Source organism: Cinclus cinclus, chromosome 2 (genome assembly GCF_963662255.1).
Source record: "Cinclus cinclus chromosome 2, bCinCin1.1, whole genome shotgun sequence".
Taxonomy (NCBI): domain Eukaryota; kingdom Metazoa; phylum Chordata; class Aves; order Passeriformes; family Cinclidae; genus Cinclus; species Cinclus cinclus.
In genome coordinates, this window is record NC_085047.1 from 58,731,102 (window position 1) to 58,746,547 (window position 15,446).

General features: G+C 38.0%; 1 protein-coding gene across 1 annotated transcript in view; it reads left to right on the forward strand.

Moving 5' to 3' along the window:
• Positions 1-614: 614 nt before the first annotated feature.
• Positions 615-15,446, forward strand: part of VWA8 (von Willebrand factor A domain containing 8) — a 100,203-nt gene continuing 85,371 nt past the window's right edge. Inside the window, exons 1-3 of the mRNA XM_062514780.1 lie at positions 615-676; positions 11,855-11,985; positions 14,081-14,191. Coding sequence (XP_062370764.1) covers position 676; positions 11,855-11,985; positions 14,081-14,191 — 243 coding nt within the window. The 5' untranslated portion in view covers positions 615-675. The remainder of the gene's footprint in view (positions 677-11,854; positions 11,986-14,080; positions 14,192-15,446) is intronic.

Consider the following 15,446-nt stretch of genomic DNA (forward strand, 5'->3'; position numbering starts at 1 on the left):
GATAAGACAGGCAGGTCCTAGTGAAGAGACCATTAAATAAAATGGCCAGATGCTTTAGGTTTGTTGAAACCCAGAGCAAGAAGTGCTTGAGACCACTCAAACTTTGGAAAGGTTCCAGGTTCTGCAGCCATTTAGTCAGGGAGTGCAGGAAGGGCCTACTGGCATGAGTATGTAATTTTGTACCTCTAACAGATACTGTTCCAGACTGCTTGAAAACTCAGGAAGATCACCTCTACAAGTGTCTGTTGCTGATAACTCTACAGGCAAACATGCTAAAGTTTTAATTTCAGTAAGTCAACAATTGTAGCTGGAATTGTGTTCTACAGTGGGCTTGATGTCCATAGTTCCCAACAGCTTAAGGGTCTAAGAACAGTAATAAAAGAAAAACAGGAGGAAGTAATATTAATTAAATGTAAATTGTCCTGATCTTCTGAAAAGCAGCAGAGCCTGTTTAGTAAGCACAAACACATTAGAGGCTGCTTTGTGAAAGCATAGTCAGCCTCACCACAGCAGGCATATGATTTAAATTTTAAGGACTTTAAATAGTTAAAAGTATCTAAGTATGAAAGAACTAAAAGACTTATTTTCTTTGTTTTAGGTGATACTGTCACTATTGGAGATGTGTCTTTTAAACTCAAAACACCGAAGAACCCAGAACTTGTTCCACAGAACTACAGTAAGGACCTGCTTTCTCTTTGAAGGAGTTTCAAAGCTTTATTAAAAAAAATTCTCCTTACTCAATCACCTCACTGACTTTACTGAAATGATCTAAGAAATCTATTTTGAATAAGCATGCAATTTTGGGGAGGCTGTCTTTGTGTAGATCATTACTATATCATTACTCTGGTTCAGCTGGTTGTTTAGGAATCTTAACATTGAATATAACTCGTCCCATTGGTCAGTGGGACAGTAAGAGAATAGTATGTGTATGTTCAGAAGGGTTCTTATCCAGGCATTACTTCTAGAAATCATCTCAAGTTGTTTGGTCATAAAACTGTGGCCATTTAGAATTATCATTCAATTGCAATATGATTATATGTTATAGGAGTTTGCAGATGTATGGCGTTTTTCTACTGTGATATTTAGTATTCCCAAATTATCACATAATTGTTGTCAGCAAACATACAGATCTTTGTGATCCATCAAGTTAATGAAAGTCAGTTGCATAGTCATGAAAGATGCTGTTGAATGGAAAATAAACAGCCAATTATGCATGTTAACAATGCACACAAATGTACCTAAAATTGATTCACATTTATTACAGACATCACTGGTTTGCAGCCATCCTTATTTCCTGACTGTTCATGGAGAACACATGCTTCTTGAGCTTTTCCTTTTGCACCATGGATCACAAGTGAATAATGTTTGTGTTGTGGCTTTTCACAGTACATGGGTTGGATGTTTCCTGAGGGTCCAAAATGATCAGCTACCGTTTGTTCAGTACTTTCACATGCAGGTTGCTGGATATTCTGAATGCAAGTTAAAGAACATCCCCTAACACCTGATTTTTCCACTCAGATAAATTTGCAGACCAAAACCAAGCACGTGTGGCGTTCTAAAAAGGTTTGCAAGCCTTATGCTATTGTGTACACAGGGACAAGCACTGAGAATTCCCAGTGCCTGTCATTGTGCAGTTCTACAGGTGGAAAGTGGGTGTAATCATTGACTTCAAGTGGATTTACTTTCTTCATTCCATGGCATTTTGAATCAAGAAAACTCCTGGGGTACTGGTCTTTTTGTTTCTTTTATTTTTTTAGAAGCACGGCATTGATAATATCAATGATAGACTTGCCACTGCACAGCTGACAATATAAAAAGTTTACACTGTTTTCTTAGGCAATAGTGCTGTAGTTCATGAGGCAGGTTTACGTGGTTCTACTTGAGCAGGAAGGTTGGACAAGGTGGCATCAAGAGATCCTTCCAACCTCAACCATTCTGTGTTTCTATGATTCCTGGTTTTACAATAACTGGGATAGTAGACTGTTAATATTGGCATGTTTAGATAATTATTTCTTACCTCTGTTTTGTCACACAACATTTAGTCTGAAATATTTTCCCTTGGAGAGGTGTAGCAGAAATGCAGAATTGTAGAATAGTTTTGGTTGGAAGGGGACCTTTAAAGGTCATTTAGTCCAACCTCCTCCGCAAACAGCAGTGACATCTTCAGCTGGATCAAGTTGTTGAAGGGATAATATTAAAAGGAAGACTTTGTTTGCTTTGACTATTTGACTGTGTGAAATCTGCCAGTAGTCTGGTTGCCCAGATCACTGATTTGCATCTGGACTTTGTGGGCTGCTGAAGTCTCATAACTCAGTAAGCATCATACTTTCTCTTTCATACCAGGTGATCTGATCTAAGGTACCAAAAAGTTCCAGTGCCCTGTGCCAACCTTTGTTGCAGGGTAGCCCATGAGGAAAAGGTTTCTGTTTTAGACAGCAATGACACTTCCCATTCCTCATGAGTTCCCTGGGAATGCAGCCAAACAGTTGAGAAATGTTGCACATCGTTATTACTTTTTACAGCTCCTTAAATAATACATTTTTGCTTTTCACCCTGTATTTTGTATGCTTATTTTCTTATTTTGATCATCAAGGACATCAGTTGTCTATGCTAATTAATTTCACTTATTTGGAATTCTGTTAGATTGATTTGCTTTCTCATTTTCTGTGCTGTATCCAATGTGTTAATTATAACAATGCTTTACCATTAAGTATGACATATTTTGTTCAACTTGCACTCTTCACCAAGTTAAATGTTAGCTCTAAGTTACTCTAACATAATCTCTTTTCAGTTCTTTGGACTGAGAATGTAAGAGAATTATGAAAGCTTTTGGTAGAATCAAAGGAGAGATTTTTCTATTTAATGACTATAAGAAGGAAAAAGTGGTTGAAAACTGATAATGAAAATTATTAAACATGGAACTGTATGGAATGACATCTTAGTGAAAATCTGATACCACATAATAATATTATTGTTACTAACGTTAAGTCTGATACCAAGTAACAGTAACATTTATTAGAACACATGTAATAGTAGTTTCTCTCTTTTTAAATTTTTAATAATCATGACTGAAGGAAGCCTGTGTCATGCTTGGGTTACTGTTGTTCATCAGTAGTCATACTGAAAGTGGGCTTACTTAAGGTACAAAATTTTGCTTGTAAACCTAAGTATCAAATGAGTTAAAATTAAGTAAGATAGGATATTAATGTATTTCATAGCAGAAAATCTATTTCAAATACTTGAGTGCAGTTTCTTTGTATATTTAGACTTAGGAATTTTTTTTAACCCAAGTTCTTTGATTATCTTACTATGGAGAACAAAGATATATTCCTGTAGTGGAGTTAAGTAGATTTTATTGACTTCATGTTGATTATCATCTTGTGAGATATTTGGAGATGTGCATTACTTAACAAATTTTTTTTCTTCTTTTAAGAGTACTTGTCTTTTTGCTGGGTGAATGGCCGCTGTAGATACAAGCTGTTTTGGTGTAAATCAAATGGAAGTAATAACATGTTGATACTAATTTATAGACTAAAAAATCATATATTTTGAAAAATTATTTTAGTAAAGAATACTAAATTCAAGTGAAAAATGTGCTTTCCTGATTTCTTTTAAACAAAGACTAGAAATAATTAGATTATTTGCTTAAGTGGGAAGTATCTCTGAGAAGGTCTCTGACATGGTAATGTTTGTAGTAGAGTAAGAACTAGCAGGAGGGAATTGAAGCAATTGCAGCTAATTTACTAGTATTGCATATGATATTGTTTTCCAGCTCTTTGTGTAAAGTAGAATGTTTTTGCTCTTGTTCTTCTGCCAGATAAAAGCCATGTTAAAATGTGTTGTTGAAAGTTTATATCTGTAATTTGCAGCAAATTTTAGGCATATTATAACACAGTCTAAACTCAGCATTGTTATAGGCTTAAAAATAGCCTTAAAAATCTGAAAAAATCGTAACACAGTAAAGAATGTAAATGTATTACGTACCTACAAAACTTTACATTTGTCATTTTGTCACATAATTGATACCAAAATATTTCTTTGTGGTACCAATCTAGATTGATTTTAACTCCTTTATTGCACCTTACTACAGTGGATAGGATAGATATTGCTGCTTGCCCTATGTTTCCATGTCTTTGCTTTTCAGGTTTTTTGCTAGGTCCCTGGCAAGTTCTCTATTAAATGCTCCATTCTGTGTGTTAATGTGAAATATTAAATTTGTTTTGCTGTTGTTGGCAAACGGCTTTTTCTTGGAAGACGATAATTGAAAGTACATCAAATCTGAGTTCTTTTTGTAAGTGACAAGTGAAAATGAGTCATACACAAGGGAATTTTATTAATGGAATTTCTGTCACAACTGTGTCTGACACGTTCTAGAAAGAGGGCACTTATTTTTGCATAGTTTGTTCTCTTATCAGTAAAAATTAGCATTACATTTTAGTCTCACCATGTCTGAAAGCACGATTGTTTCTGTTATTATACTTTGGAGAAACTTTATGTGATGGCAATTTCTCATTAGGGCAAGAAAAGAGATGTTGTTTTGCAACAGGGCTTTGCTGCTTTGTGAAGGTGCAAGTGCATTTGAGAGAGTTTAGATGCAACTGCATTGAATCGTGGAAGATTAATTTGAAAGAGTGTCATTTTTGCCAGATGTCCTTGATCTAAGCACCCCCCCCCAGTGTGCCATCAGAAGTGCTGTGTGTAACAAGGGCTTAAGTGATAAATTTTGTTAGTTTTTTTCAGTTGAATGATATGAAACAGTAATTATTGTGAGGAATTCAAACAATGTTTATGCATGTAATAATCTGTATGTCCTCACATGTGGTATGTGCCACATAGTGAAGCTGGGACTGGTGTGTGTTCAGTTTTTGCTCTAAGTAGGCTCAGATTTTCACTGGAATATGTGCTTGTTCTTTTTTGTATTAATTTTATATCTGAGTGTAAGGAGTCCAATACTTTCTAGACAGGTTGTGTTGCAGGATGACTGTAATTTCATGCTAACAAACACTTCAGTCATTACATTTCTTCATTCCTAGCCTCAGGGAAGGTGTCTGCTGTCAGAGATGATGATTATTTCAACAGTTTGAGTTTTCACTTAGGCTTCCAACTGTTCTGTTATTTGGGTGTTACCTCCTCATCCAGAATCTGAAATAGTGGGCTTTTTGTCAGTTGAGCTCTGGACATTTTATGTCATTATCCCTGTTTTTTCTGTACTGAGAGTGAGGCACAGGTATACATGGGGTTATGGAAACCTTCAGAGAAGGTCTGGATGGAGCTCAAGTTGTCTGCACTGTTCCTTGTGCTTCAAAGCAAGATCAGCTGGATCCAAACTACTCCTGAGAGATGTTTGTTCTCCTTGTCCTTAAAATGTGCCTGTGAGATAGATATCAGAGCTTCTCCACACACTTTGCACAAGTAATTTAGGATTCGTTTGTGACAAAAGCTTGTTGTAATGCTTCATTTAAGTTTTTTGGGCATATGTTTAGTTGCCAGGGGTTTATTCTATCTAGCATAACCTTGAAGCAGAGAACTTTTTCCCTCCTGGTGGTTCTGTGTCGCGTATTTGACGCGGGCCACCAGAGCCCGGGCTAGCTCTCTATAGACACACCAGCACTGTGCCAGCTGTGGGGAACTGCCCCAGAGTAGGGATTTCTGGAGGCAGAACCTCTACAGCTAGTTGCTCTTCAGTGTGGTTGGTGTCTAGGGTTGGGCAAAGGAATTGAGGGAGGCTCTCAGCTTCTGAGGTTCCAAAGTATTTATCAGGGTGGGAGGGTTCAAAGGCAAAGAGCCCCAAACAGTACTGTTCTTGGGATTAAATATGGGGGCAGATCAGGAGGTGTGTACAAACAATTGACCAGTGAGGGATCCTTAGGGAGGGAGTGGAGGGGAGGGTTTTACAGAGCTGGAACCCATGAGGGGAGCAGGGGGACCAGAAAGGGACAGATGGGCCAATGGGACATCCAGTAACAGGGGATTTCCAAAGGGGTGGGACAACCTGGGATTAGCCCAGGGTAGGACTGACAAGGAACTGGAACAAGGAGCAGGGTTACAATGAAGGACAGGGAAGGTACTGGAACAAGGGACAGGGTTAAAAATGATTGACAAGGAAGGGACTGGAACAAGGGTCAGGGTTACAGTGATGGACAGGGAAGGGACTGGAACAAGGGACAGGGTTACAATGATGGACAGGGAAGGGACTGGAACAAGGGACAGGGTTACAATGATGGACAGGGAAGGGACTGGAACAAGGGACAGGGTTACAGTGATGGACAGGGAAGGGACTGGAACAAGGGACAGGGTTACAGTGATGGACAGGGAAGGGACTGGAACAAAGGGCAGGGTTACAGTGATGGACAGGGAAGGGACTGGAACAAGGGGCAGGGTTACAGTGATGGACAGGGAAGGGGCTGGAACAAGGGACAGGGTTACAGTGATGGACAGGGAAGGGACTGGAACAAGGGACAGGGTTACAATGATGGACAGGGAAGGGACTGGAACAAGGGACAGGGTTACAATGATGGACAGGGAAGGGACTGGAACAAGGGACAGGGTTACAATGATGGACAGGGAAGGGACTGGAACAAGGGACAGGGTTACAATGATGGACAGGGAAGGGACTGGAACAAGGGACAGGGTTACAATGATGGACAGGGAAGGGACTGGAACAAGGGACAGGGTTACAATGATGGACAGGGAAGGGACTGGAACAAGGGACAGGGTTACAGTGATGGACAGGGAAGGGACTGGAACAAGGGTCAGGGTTACAATGATGGACTGGAACAAAGGGCGGGGTTACAGTGATGGACAAAGGGCAGGGAATGCCAAACAAGCTAGTTTAAGGGGTGGATGCAACTTGGGGACCAACCAGCTGTGGAAAACATAGGGGTACATAGGAACAACCCATTATAACAATAAACTGGATAAAATAAACATGCCCTGCAACACATATTGGAAAACAGTTATTTCTTTTCTAGACTCAATTCAGATATCTTAGGATAATTTTTCTTGTTTTTATCATAGGTTCTCTCATACTTTCTGGCGCTGGCCTAAGCTGTTGTGCTCAAGAGCAGACACACTGTGTCCCTCCAGTTGGAGTCTGAGCTATGGATAACTGTTCTGATTGTGTGTTTTTCTGTGTAGTACATTCAGCTAGGAATGGTTTCACTTATCCCATGTTTGTGTCACAGGGAGAAACTTAGTCTTCAGAATCCTATTCAGGGTTTCTTCCAGAAAGCAATTTGGTTTTACATGTTTCCTTTGTATTGTATTTTAATTTTTACTCATATTGAGAGATATGATTTATCTATGTAGAATTAACACCTTCCTGTGAAGTAATCAACTCAGAGGAATTGGTAAATGAGTTTATGGTCTCATCCAAGAAGTAACTTCCCCCTTTCTAAGCCCTTGCAAAAACTTGCAGCTTGTTTCTTTAACACCAAAAGCAAAACCAAAAATTTTTTGAATGAAGAGTGTTCCCATGAAAAAATTATGAGGAAAAATAGAATTCCAGTGAAAACTGTCTGTGATGTAACCACGTTATGAGACTGAAAACTCTTTGGGTTCTGTGCATCAGCATAAAATGGGAAGAACAGCAATTTTTTTATTTGCTAAATGGCAGCAGCTGAATGCAGACCACCATAGGAGCACCTTGGCTATGCTGCCTCCTTCACCCTGTCCTGGCCACCTCACTCTCTTTCCTCATTGTCCCCCAGCTTGAACAAACTGTGAAGTAAGTCTCAGTGACCTCATTTAAAAAGTAAAATAAAAATTCCCTTTTTGAAATATATTTATGTTTTTAGTCAAAGACCTCCTTCCTTGTCCCTCCTCCCTTAGCTGTGTTTTACAGCTGCTGCTCCCAGTGTTGGATGTACTGCACACAGCCATGGACAGCTACAGGATCCCTCAGTATTCAAATGTATCTTGTTCCTGTCATTAACTTTTAGCCCTCCTGAAACAAGGAGTCGTTTTCAGACTCTGAGCATGCTGTCTAGTGAAGGTCCAGGGTATGCAGACGTTTTGTTTTTTTCTGCTGAAATTATGTATATTGATGTCTTCTGAGTGCCTGTTGGTTATTATGTGATTGACCACAGTCATACAGGCACAGATGTTCTGCTGTATTTTGTACTGCATGTGGAATAGGTATTCTTGGGAATCAATCTACCTAACTGTCTGAACAGTGGTAAGAGTTACACGTCTCCTTCATTTATGGGATTTCTTATGTAGGTGGAACACAAGGACTTGCCAGGAGATACTGTCTGGTATCTCCAATGAATCTTACGGCTTCAGTGAGTGTGCCAAGAATTCAAGTATGAATGAACTTGAATATTTCTGAGGCTAGCATAGCCATTTCAGTCTTGGCTTTATCAAAAGCTGATTTGTGGATCAAACGAGCAGCTGCTGCATTTGCTTCAAAATCTGTCTAAAACATTTTCTACTTTTCTTATTTGGGGATTTCTTTGTTCAGCTTCAGCTGCTCACTTTACAGAACGTTTGTGCGGATTCTGCTAGGTGCTGTTGTACTTACCACTTATTACGAATCAATAGAATGCAATTTCTTTTGCTGTTAGTCCTTGGTACACAGGAATAGCAAATTATAGCACCAACTACTCTCCTGCATGTGCCAGATGGTGTCTTAGAGAATACACTGCAGAGGCTTGCTATGCACCATCCTGCAGATTAGGAATATAGGGCCTTCTATTTAACTGCTGCAAATCAGCAGAGTGCCACTAAACAGATTGTGCAATCCCAGTTTGTATTAGATGCTATCTGACTCATCAGGTAATTAATAAAAATTGCTGTAATATACTTGCTGATGCTTTCCTCAGTGAATTTGCTCTGTCTTCTAAATGTCATAGAACATTATTAAAAGCCTTGCAATGCAAAGAACACAGTACAAGTAGTCTAAAATTATATAAATGATATGCAACATACTGAGTATGTGCATCTGAGATTGCCTTTGAAAAGCATACTGTGCTTTGAAAACTCTGCTGCACAGATTGTGTGTACAAGAAAATGTTACATTCTAATTTTAAAAAGACAACTGGGCAGGTCAAGTGGGTTTAGTATCTGAACAATGTACAGATTTTACATGTTAGTACTGAAGGAACTGACAAGTGGAAGCTGTTCTCTTGGCAGTTCACCTGAGGGAATGTTAGCTTGGAATTGCTGGCATCATTTGTAACAGGCTTCCTTTGAGTGAATTTTCAGATATCAATCTGTTACTTTGTGATTGAAAGCATGTATTATAATTGATCTACCTGTCATCTGTTTGTGAGGAGAAAGATGTGAATGAGGAAGCAAGGACACCTTTTTCTACAAAATTTATCAATAAGGAATTGTCTTTTGTGACCTTTTCTCAAAAAAAGCAGGAAATTCTCAGACAGTAAGTTTCATTTTTTTGCAATATTGCTATTGCAGAGTACATTTGGACTGTTTAAACACAATGATGATAAGGGTCCTTAAATTCCTTAAGGTTTTCATGGGGATCACATTCTAAGATTTTACTTTTTTTGAATGCTGTACACTAGTGTTCCTTTACATGATAGTTTTTCTTGCAGATTCTGCTGAACATTCTAAAGTCCTGTTGCTATTTGTGGTACTGCTTTGAAGTGTGAGACACGTTTTTTTCTTGAGACCATCCTAAAAATTAAAAAGATAGCTACACATATTAATGAGAATTGTTCCAGAGGCATCTGTAGTCAGGCTATGTCAAAGCTGGTTTTGCTGTGCTTCTAGTGCATGAATTTTGACATGAAAGAGTTCCAAGCTTATTTTTCCACTGCAAGCTAAGTACTTTTCTTCTTTTGGGAACAGCTGTTGTAGAAATACGCTAGAGGTAGGCATATTAGCTTAATCCAGGTAGTAGTAATAATGAATGTGAGATCTGCCCTAAATTTTTTGTTGTACCTTTAAGATAATACTTCTTCTTTATGTGGTGCTTTTCAAATTTCCATAGCTCTCTGGTAGCAAAGTTTGGACACAGCAGTTGGTGTGATGTTTTACCCTTTATTTCCCAAAGAATATATCTAATAGGAATGTCCCTAATTTCCTTGAAAATCTTGTAGTAAGGAGCATGTTATTCCCTGTGAGGAATTGATTTGCACTTGGCCAGCTCTGTGTGGTACAATATGCATTGCTTTTGAACTACAGTACTTCAGCAAGGAAGAAGAAAATGTTTTAAATTCATATGATCTCACTGCACTATATATGATAGCTAATCCTGGAAGCACTAATGACAGTTGTTCAGAAAACAAAGCTAGACAATAAGGCATACTTGAAATGCTTGTTTACAATAAATCTGACAATCCTAATGTATAGATTGCTCACCTGCATGTCTATGCTGTTTCTGTTCACATTGGTAGTAAGGGTATTGTAAATTTCTCTCAAAGTTGGTGATTTCAAATGGATTTCCTGATTGTCAGACCAAAGACCAAAACCTTCACTTAGTTTTTGTTAAAATTTTCCTTAATGTCCGTTATGCTTGAAAAATCTTCCTTGATTCTCACACAGGCATTTAATGCTGTTTCTATGGTTTTACAAAAATGGATTTTAATTCTTGTTTGCAAAGAAGATTCAGCAGTGAACTGAACCCCTTCAGAACTGAGTGGCACTATTGCCTGCTGTCCTTAACTGTGCCCTGCACACACTGGTTCCTCTGTATCAGATGTAACACCAGGGCTTGTTTTTGTAAATGTTGGCTTCTAATTGCACCCAGTAACCCCACTGTAAAAAAGGTAAATAACCAAGTATTAGTTTGGAGATTTCATGGCCTCTTGCTCCTTTCTTGCTTGCACTTCAGCATCCCAGTCACAGCCCTTGAGCCTCCAGCTTCAAACCTCATCGTTGGTCTTGTCAGACTCTTCTGATAGCAACCATACACATACATGCATCCATAAATTTCCCTTCTGATTTGCTTATGTTTGCCTTCTCCTGCACAAGTGCTTTTTGTTTGTGGCTGAGAAAGAGCCAGGTTTTGCAGGGGGATGATGTGGAGGACTTTTCTGGGGTTTGGGCAATGTGTGGCAATGAGTGTGATGTATGGCTCCAACAGTGCTATTTCTGCATGATGCTTTCCAGCGCTGCCAGCATTTGTATACGAATGGTAAAAGTTCTAGTTTAATTATCATCAGGTTATTGCATTTTAAATTAATGCGTATGTTATTGCTTAATAGAATAGATCTGCTTTGGTTTGTTTTTTATTGTGATTTGAGAAGCTGTATAGTATAAATGTAGTGATAGGCCAAAGTTTCTATTTCCTTGATAATTTAATTCTGTGGTTTATTGTGTCAAAACAGGAACAAGAGTTGTCTTTTAAAAAAGTAATAAATTAAGTTTGTCCCGGAACACTAGTCTTAGTCTGGTGCAATCAGAGTTTTCTGGGGTTTATTTGAGCTTCACAGTTCGCAGAAGCATTGGGATACAGGCTGGATAAATATTATACAAATTACATTTTGTAAATATATTACGTAAATGTATAATATATTTATATTATATTAACTGATGCTGGGGAGTCCACTCAACATTGAGTAGTAAAATCCAGTCTTCATGTTGATCAGTTTAATGTGAAATACAAATCTGCAACTTTTTTTTCTGGTTTATATTGGTTGGTTTTTTTTTTTTTGAAGGATGAAGTTGTGCAGAGAAAAAAGCAATGGGTAAGACAAATGTATAAACTTTTATATGTAAGTTAAGTGGTCTAATATAAACTCTGTGTGGAATTCTCTGATTTTCAGCTGCCCAGATTACAGCAATACATCTTTGTGTATTTTAATTTTGGAGATAAGCTCAAAGAAAGTGTTGAATGGCCAGGTATTGTAACAGTTTTCAATATTTAATAACTTATCTTTGTGTTTCAAAGTGACAGAGACTCTGGCCCAGTCTGTAGTCCACCATTTAAGATGGATAATGCAGAAAGATCTTCTTGGCCAAGATGTCTTTCTTATTGGGCCTCCTGGGCCTCTCCGGCGATCTATTGCCATGCAGTATCTGGTGAGTATATTGGTTTAAGTGTGTTGGAGACATGGTTACTAATGTCAGTCGTTCTAGACAAATGACATACTAGACAAATGGGAAAAGGTAGCCCTAGAAAGTCTTACAGCAAACTACTTAGGAAGTAAATACGTTTTTTCATAAATGTGCTATCCAAAGGTCAGTTTTTGTTATTGACAAATAGGAAGTACAGACATTTTAATAGGTGTTTTTCTGCTTAAACTCCAGGGGGAAAAAAAGAGTTGGAAAACTGTTACCATATGCTATCACAAATGGAGAAACAGTTTGTTCTCGGCATTATGTATGTTAGAAGATTAAGATATCTGCCTAGTGCTACAGACAACAAATCGTTTTTGCTTCATTACATAAAAAAAAGAGATGAAGGAAAGGATTTGGGAGAGAAGTGTTCTGACTAACATTTGGGAACAGTTATTCTGAGTGTTTAGGAAGAGTAGATGCGTGTATGATCCTCTCTTGTAATGTGGGAAGGACGTGCCCACAGCCATCTGCATGAACCATGGCAGCACCATGTACAAAATTTCACATTTAGAAAGTCAATGCCCTTAAATGATCAGGAGGGGGGGGGATGTCTGCCCCAAAAAATGATGTGAATAGGACTTGGTCTGCCATGAGCTCTATCTGGAATCTGATTGAACAGAGGGATCACAAATGGAAGCGTATAAACAGTTGTCATAAAGGTCAGACATTCCTTTGAAAATCAAAAGATACTAATTCAAAGGATAGCTCTCTGAGGTAAAGCATAGAGGAGAAAGCTGCAAGAACTTTGTAAAGCAGAGAAAGGGTTTTTTATTTCAGCAAACCAGATGTGTTACTTGGCAGTTTGATGCATTCCTTAACATAAATGATAAGAGTTTGGTGTAACCTAAAAAGAGGACCTGGGAAAACACCTGATATCTAGGCATAGGCTATAGAAAGTGCCTTGTTATTTATGCCACAGACTGTATGCAGTTGAGACCTATTAGAAAGTTTGCATCTTACTGATTCAGTGCCATGCCAAGAAATTATGTGAAGGCTGGTCTTTCCACGTGAGCTGATATATACATGCTGTGGTGCCTTTAGTGAAAAAATACATAAGCCTGGAAAACTTTTATTTGCTGTTGCTGAAAGCTACTATGCATTCCTACACAGAGCTAATTGTTGAAAAACACTCTTCTTCCCCCTTTAATGAAAAGAAAGTGCAACTATATCTGCCTGCAACATAAAGGAATTGGTGGCTTTGTAACCCAATAGATACTGCAAAAGTGGAAAGGAAATAGTTTTAAATGGGCTTTATATATTTGCTTTATTTTTTTCATGCAACTGTAGTTGAAAGCTGCCTGTTGAGAGGTCTGTTAAATGAATGAAATCTTTAATTGAGGAGTAAGGCTAAGAGTATTTATTTATGAATGTGTTTCCTAAGCAGAATGCATAATAAACCAGGTATGGAAGTATCAGAAATATCTCCTATAAATACATGGGGGGATTGTTTTTGTTCCTTTAAGTTAGCAAATTCTAAGTATATCTCATATTGAAACGAAATAAGGAAAACAATAACCTGAGGGTTCTTCTTTTTTAAATAGTCTATGGTTATACAGATGCAGAGTGCATCTCATGACAGCCAAGGAAGAGAAGACAAGTATAATATAGTTCATCAGTGGCAGAGCATGTGCAGGTGATAATCACAGCTGCATCACAGTATAAGTGTTACTGAACTGTGAGAGTTGAACGTTTCAATCTTTTACAGAAAAATTCTGTTTTTTATTTGTGATTTGTAGATGCCAGCTGTTTTCGAGAGTCTGGAACCAGAAGATTAACCTACAGGATGTTATGGATGTTCAGTGGAAAGAGTATAGCTGGTTATTAAGTTTTTAGAATAGGTTTGGGGAAAATAAATTCAAGCCATTTTGTTTGAGACTGAACACACTGTTAACATTTTAAAAATGAGAGATATTAAATTTTGTTCAGAGTTATTTCAGATCACTGTGCTGCTTCCTAGAGCTTTCTTTGTACAATTATACCATTAGGTGTATTGTTAAAGTTCAGCCACTCGGGTTATAGTGTTATTTTTGTAATAACTTTAGACTGTTGTCCACAGGAGCTGACAAAGCGGGAGGTTGAATATATTGCACTGTCGAGGGACACCACAGAAACTGACCTCAAACAGCGACGAGAAATCAGAGATGGCAGTGCTTTTTATCTTGACCAGGCAAGTTGCAGTCACACACCACCTAGTCATTGCTCGCAAGTAGTTTGAAGGAAGTCATGGCTTATATTATGAAAAATCAAGAAATGGACTGACATGTTTCTAATCCAAGCAGAAAGTCTCTTGCACAATGATCTCATTATTATCATAAATGTTGTCTTTACCCAAATCTAAGATTACTCTGTCTCTTTAAGAGTACTACACAGTAAGTGTTGATTTAGACAGACCTTTTTTGATGAGTCAAATCCATTCTGTGCAAGTTAGATAAGCTGCCCTTGCTATGTCTCTTCCTCAGCACTTGCAGTACATTAGATGTATTCCTAAAATGAATCTTCTGATCTACTTTAATTGTAAAAGCATCTAGTTCATGTGTTTTATGACTGCTCTGTGTTGTGAAACCCAAGCACAGTAAAGGGAGACAATTGGGAGATTTAATTTGAAACCTCACTGCTGATCTGGAATGAAATACTGATTTACATGCTTCTGCCATCCATATTGCCCCAGACCAGTAGCTTATTTAGCACAGCCATAGAGTGACTTGGGTTAGGTAAGATTTCTCTTCACAAGTTGTCAGTGTCATGTTTCCTTTCTGGTTAAGCAGATAAAATACACACTTCATGTGAAATATCTATTTTCCTAGATACCTACAAGTTTTACATAAGTTAGGTTTCTAGTTAGATAGGATGGGTGAATTCCTGTGATGTAGTATGAACTTAAAGGAGTTATCTAAAAGAGATATCAGCTGGTGATGCTATAGATGTTAATTGTATCACCGTCACACAGGTGTTTAGTGAGAGAAAACCAGAAACCTTTGGTTTTTTAAATAAACATTTTTCATTTCTTTTTTCCCCTTAAATTCCCAATGATCTCTTTTTCAGCTTCCAAACCTTTAAATAGATTTTCTTGAAACCACAGTAAATGGCTTTGAGCAGTGGAAAATCCTCAGAATGAAGAATTAACAGTTAATCTAAAGATATATTATTTTAGTTACTTCTAGGACTTCAAATTATTTCATGCTTACCTGGAAATGCAAGGATTGCACCAATTCTGAGGTAATTTGAAGCACTGTACTGTGTATTAGGGCTGTAAATGGCTTTTACCATTTACCAGAGGATAAGAGCATTTGTGTAGGTTGTGGGATTAACTCATGGACTAATGTCAGCTCTGCACCTGTCTGCTGTTATGGACAATCTTATCTTCACGCTAGCTACAGGATAGTCAAGGTAACTGACCCATGGTGTAAGAGCATTAGTTAACT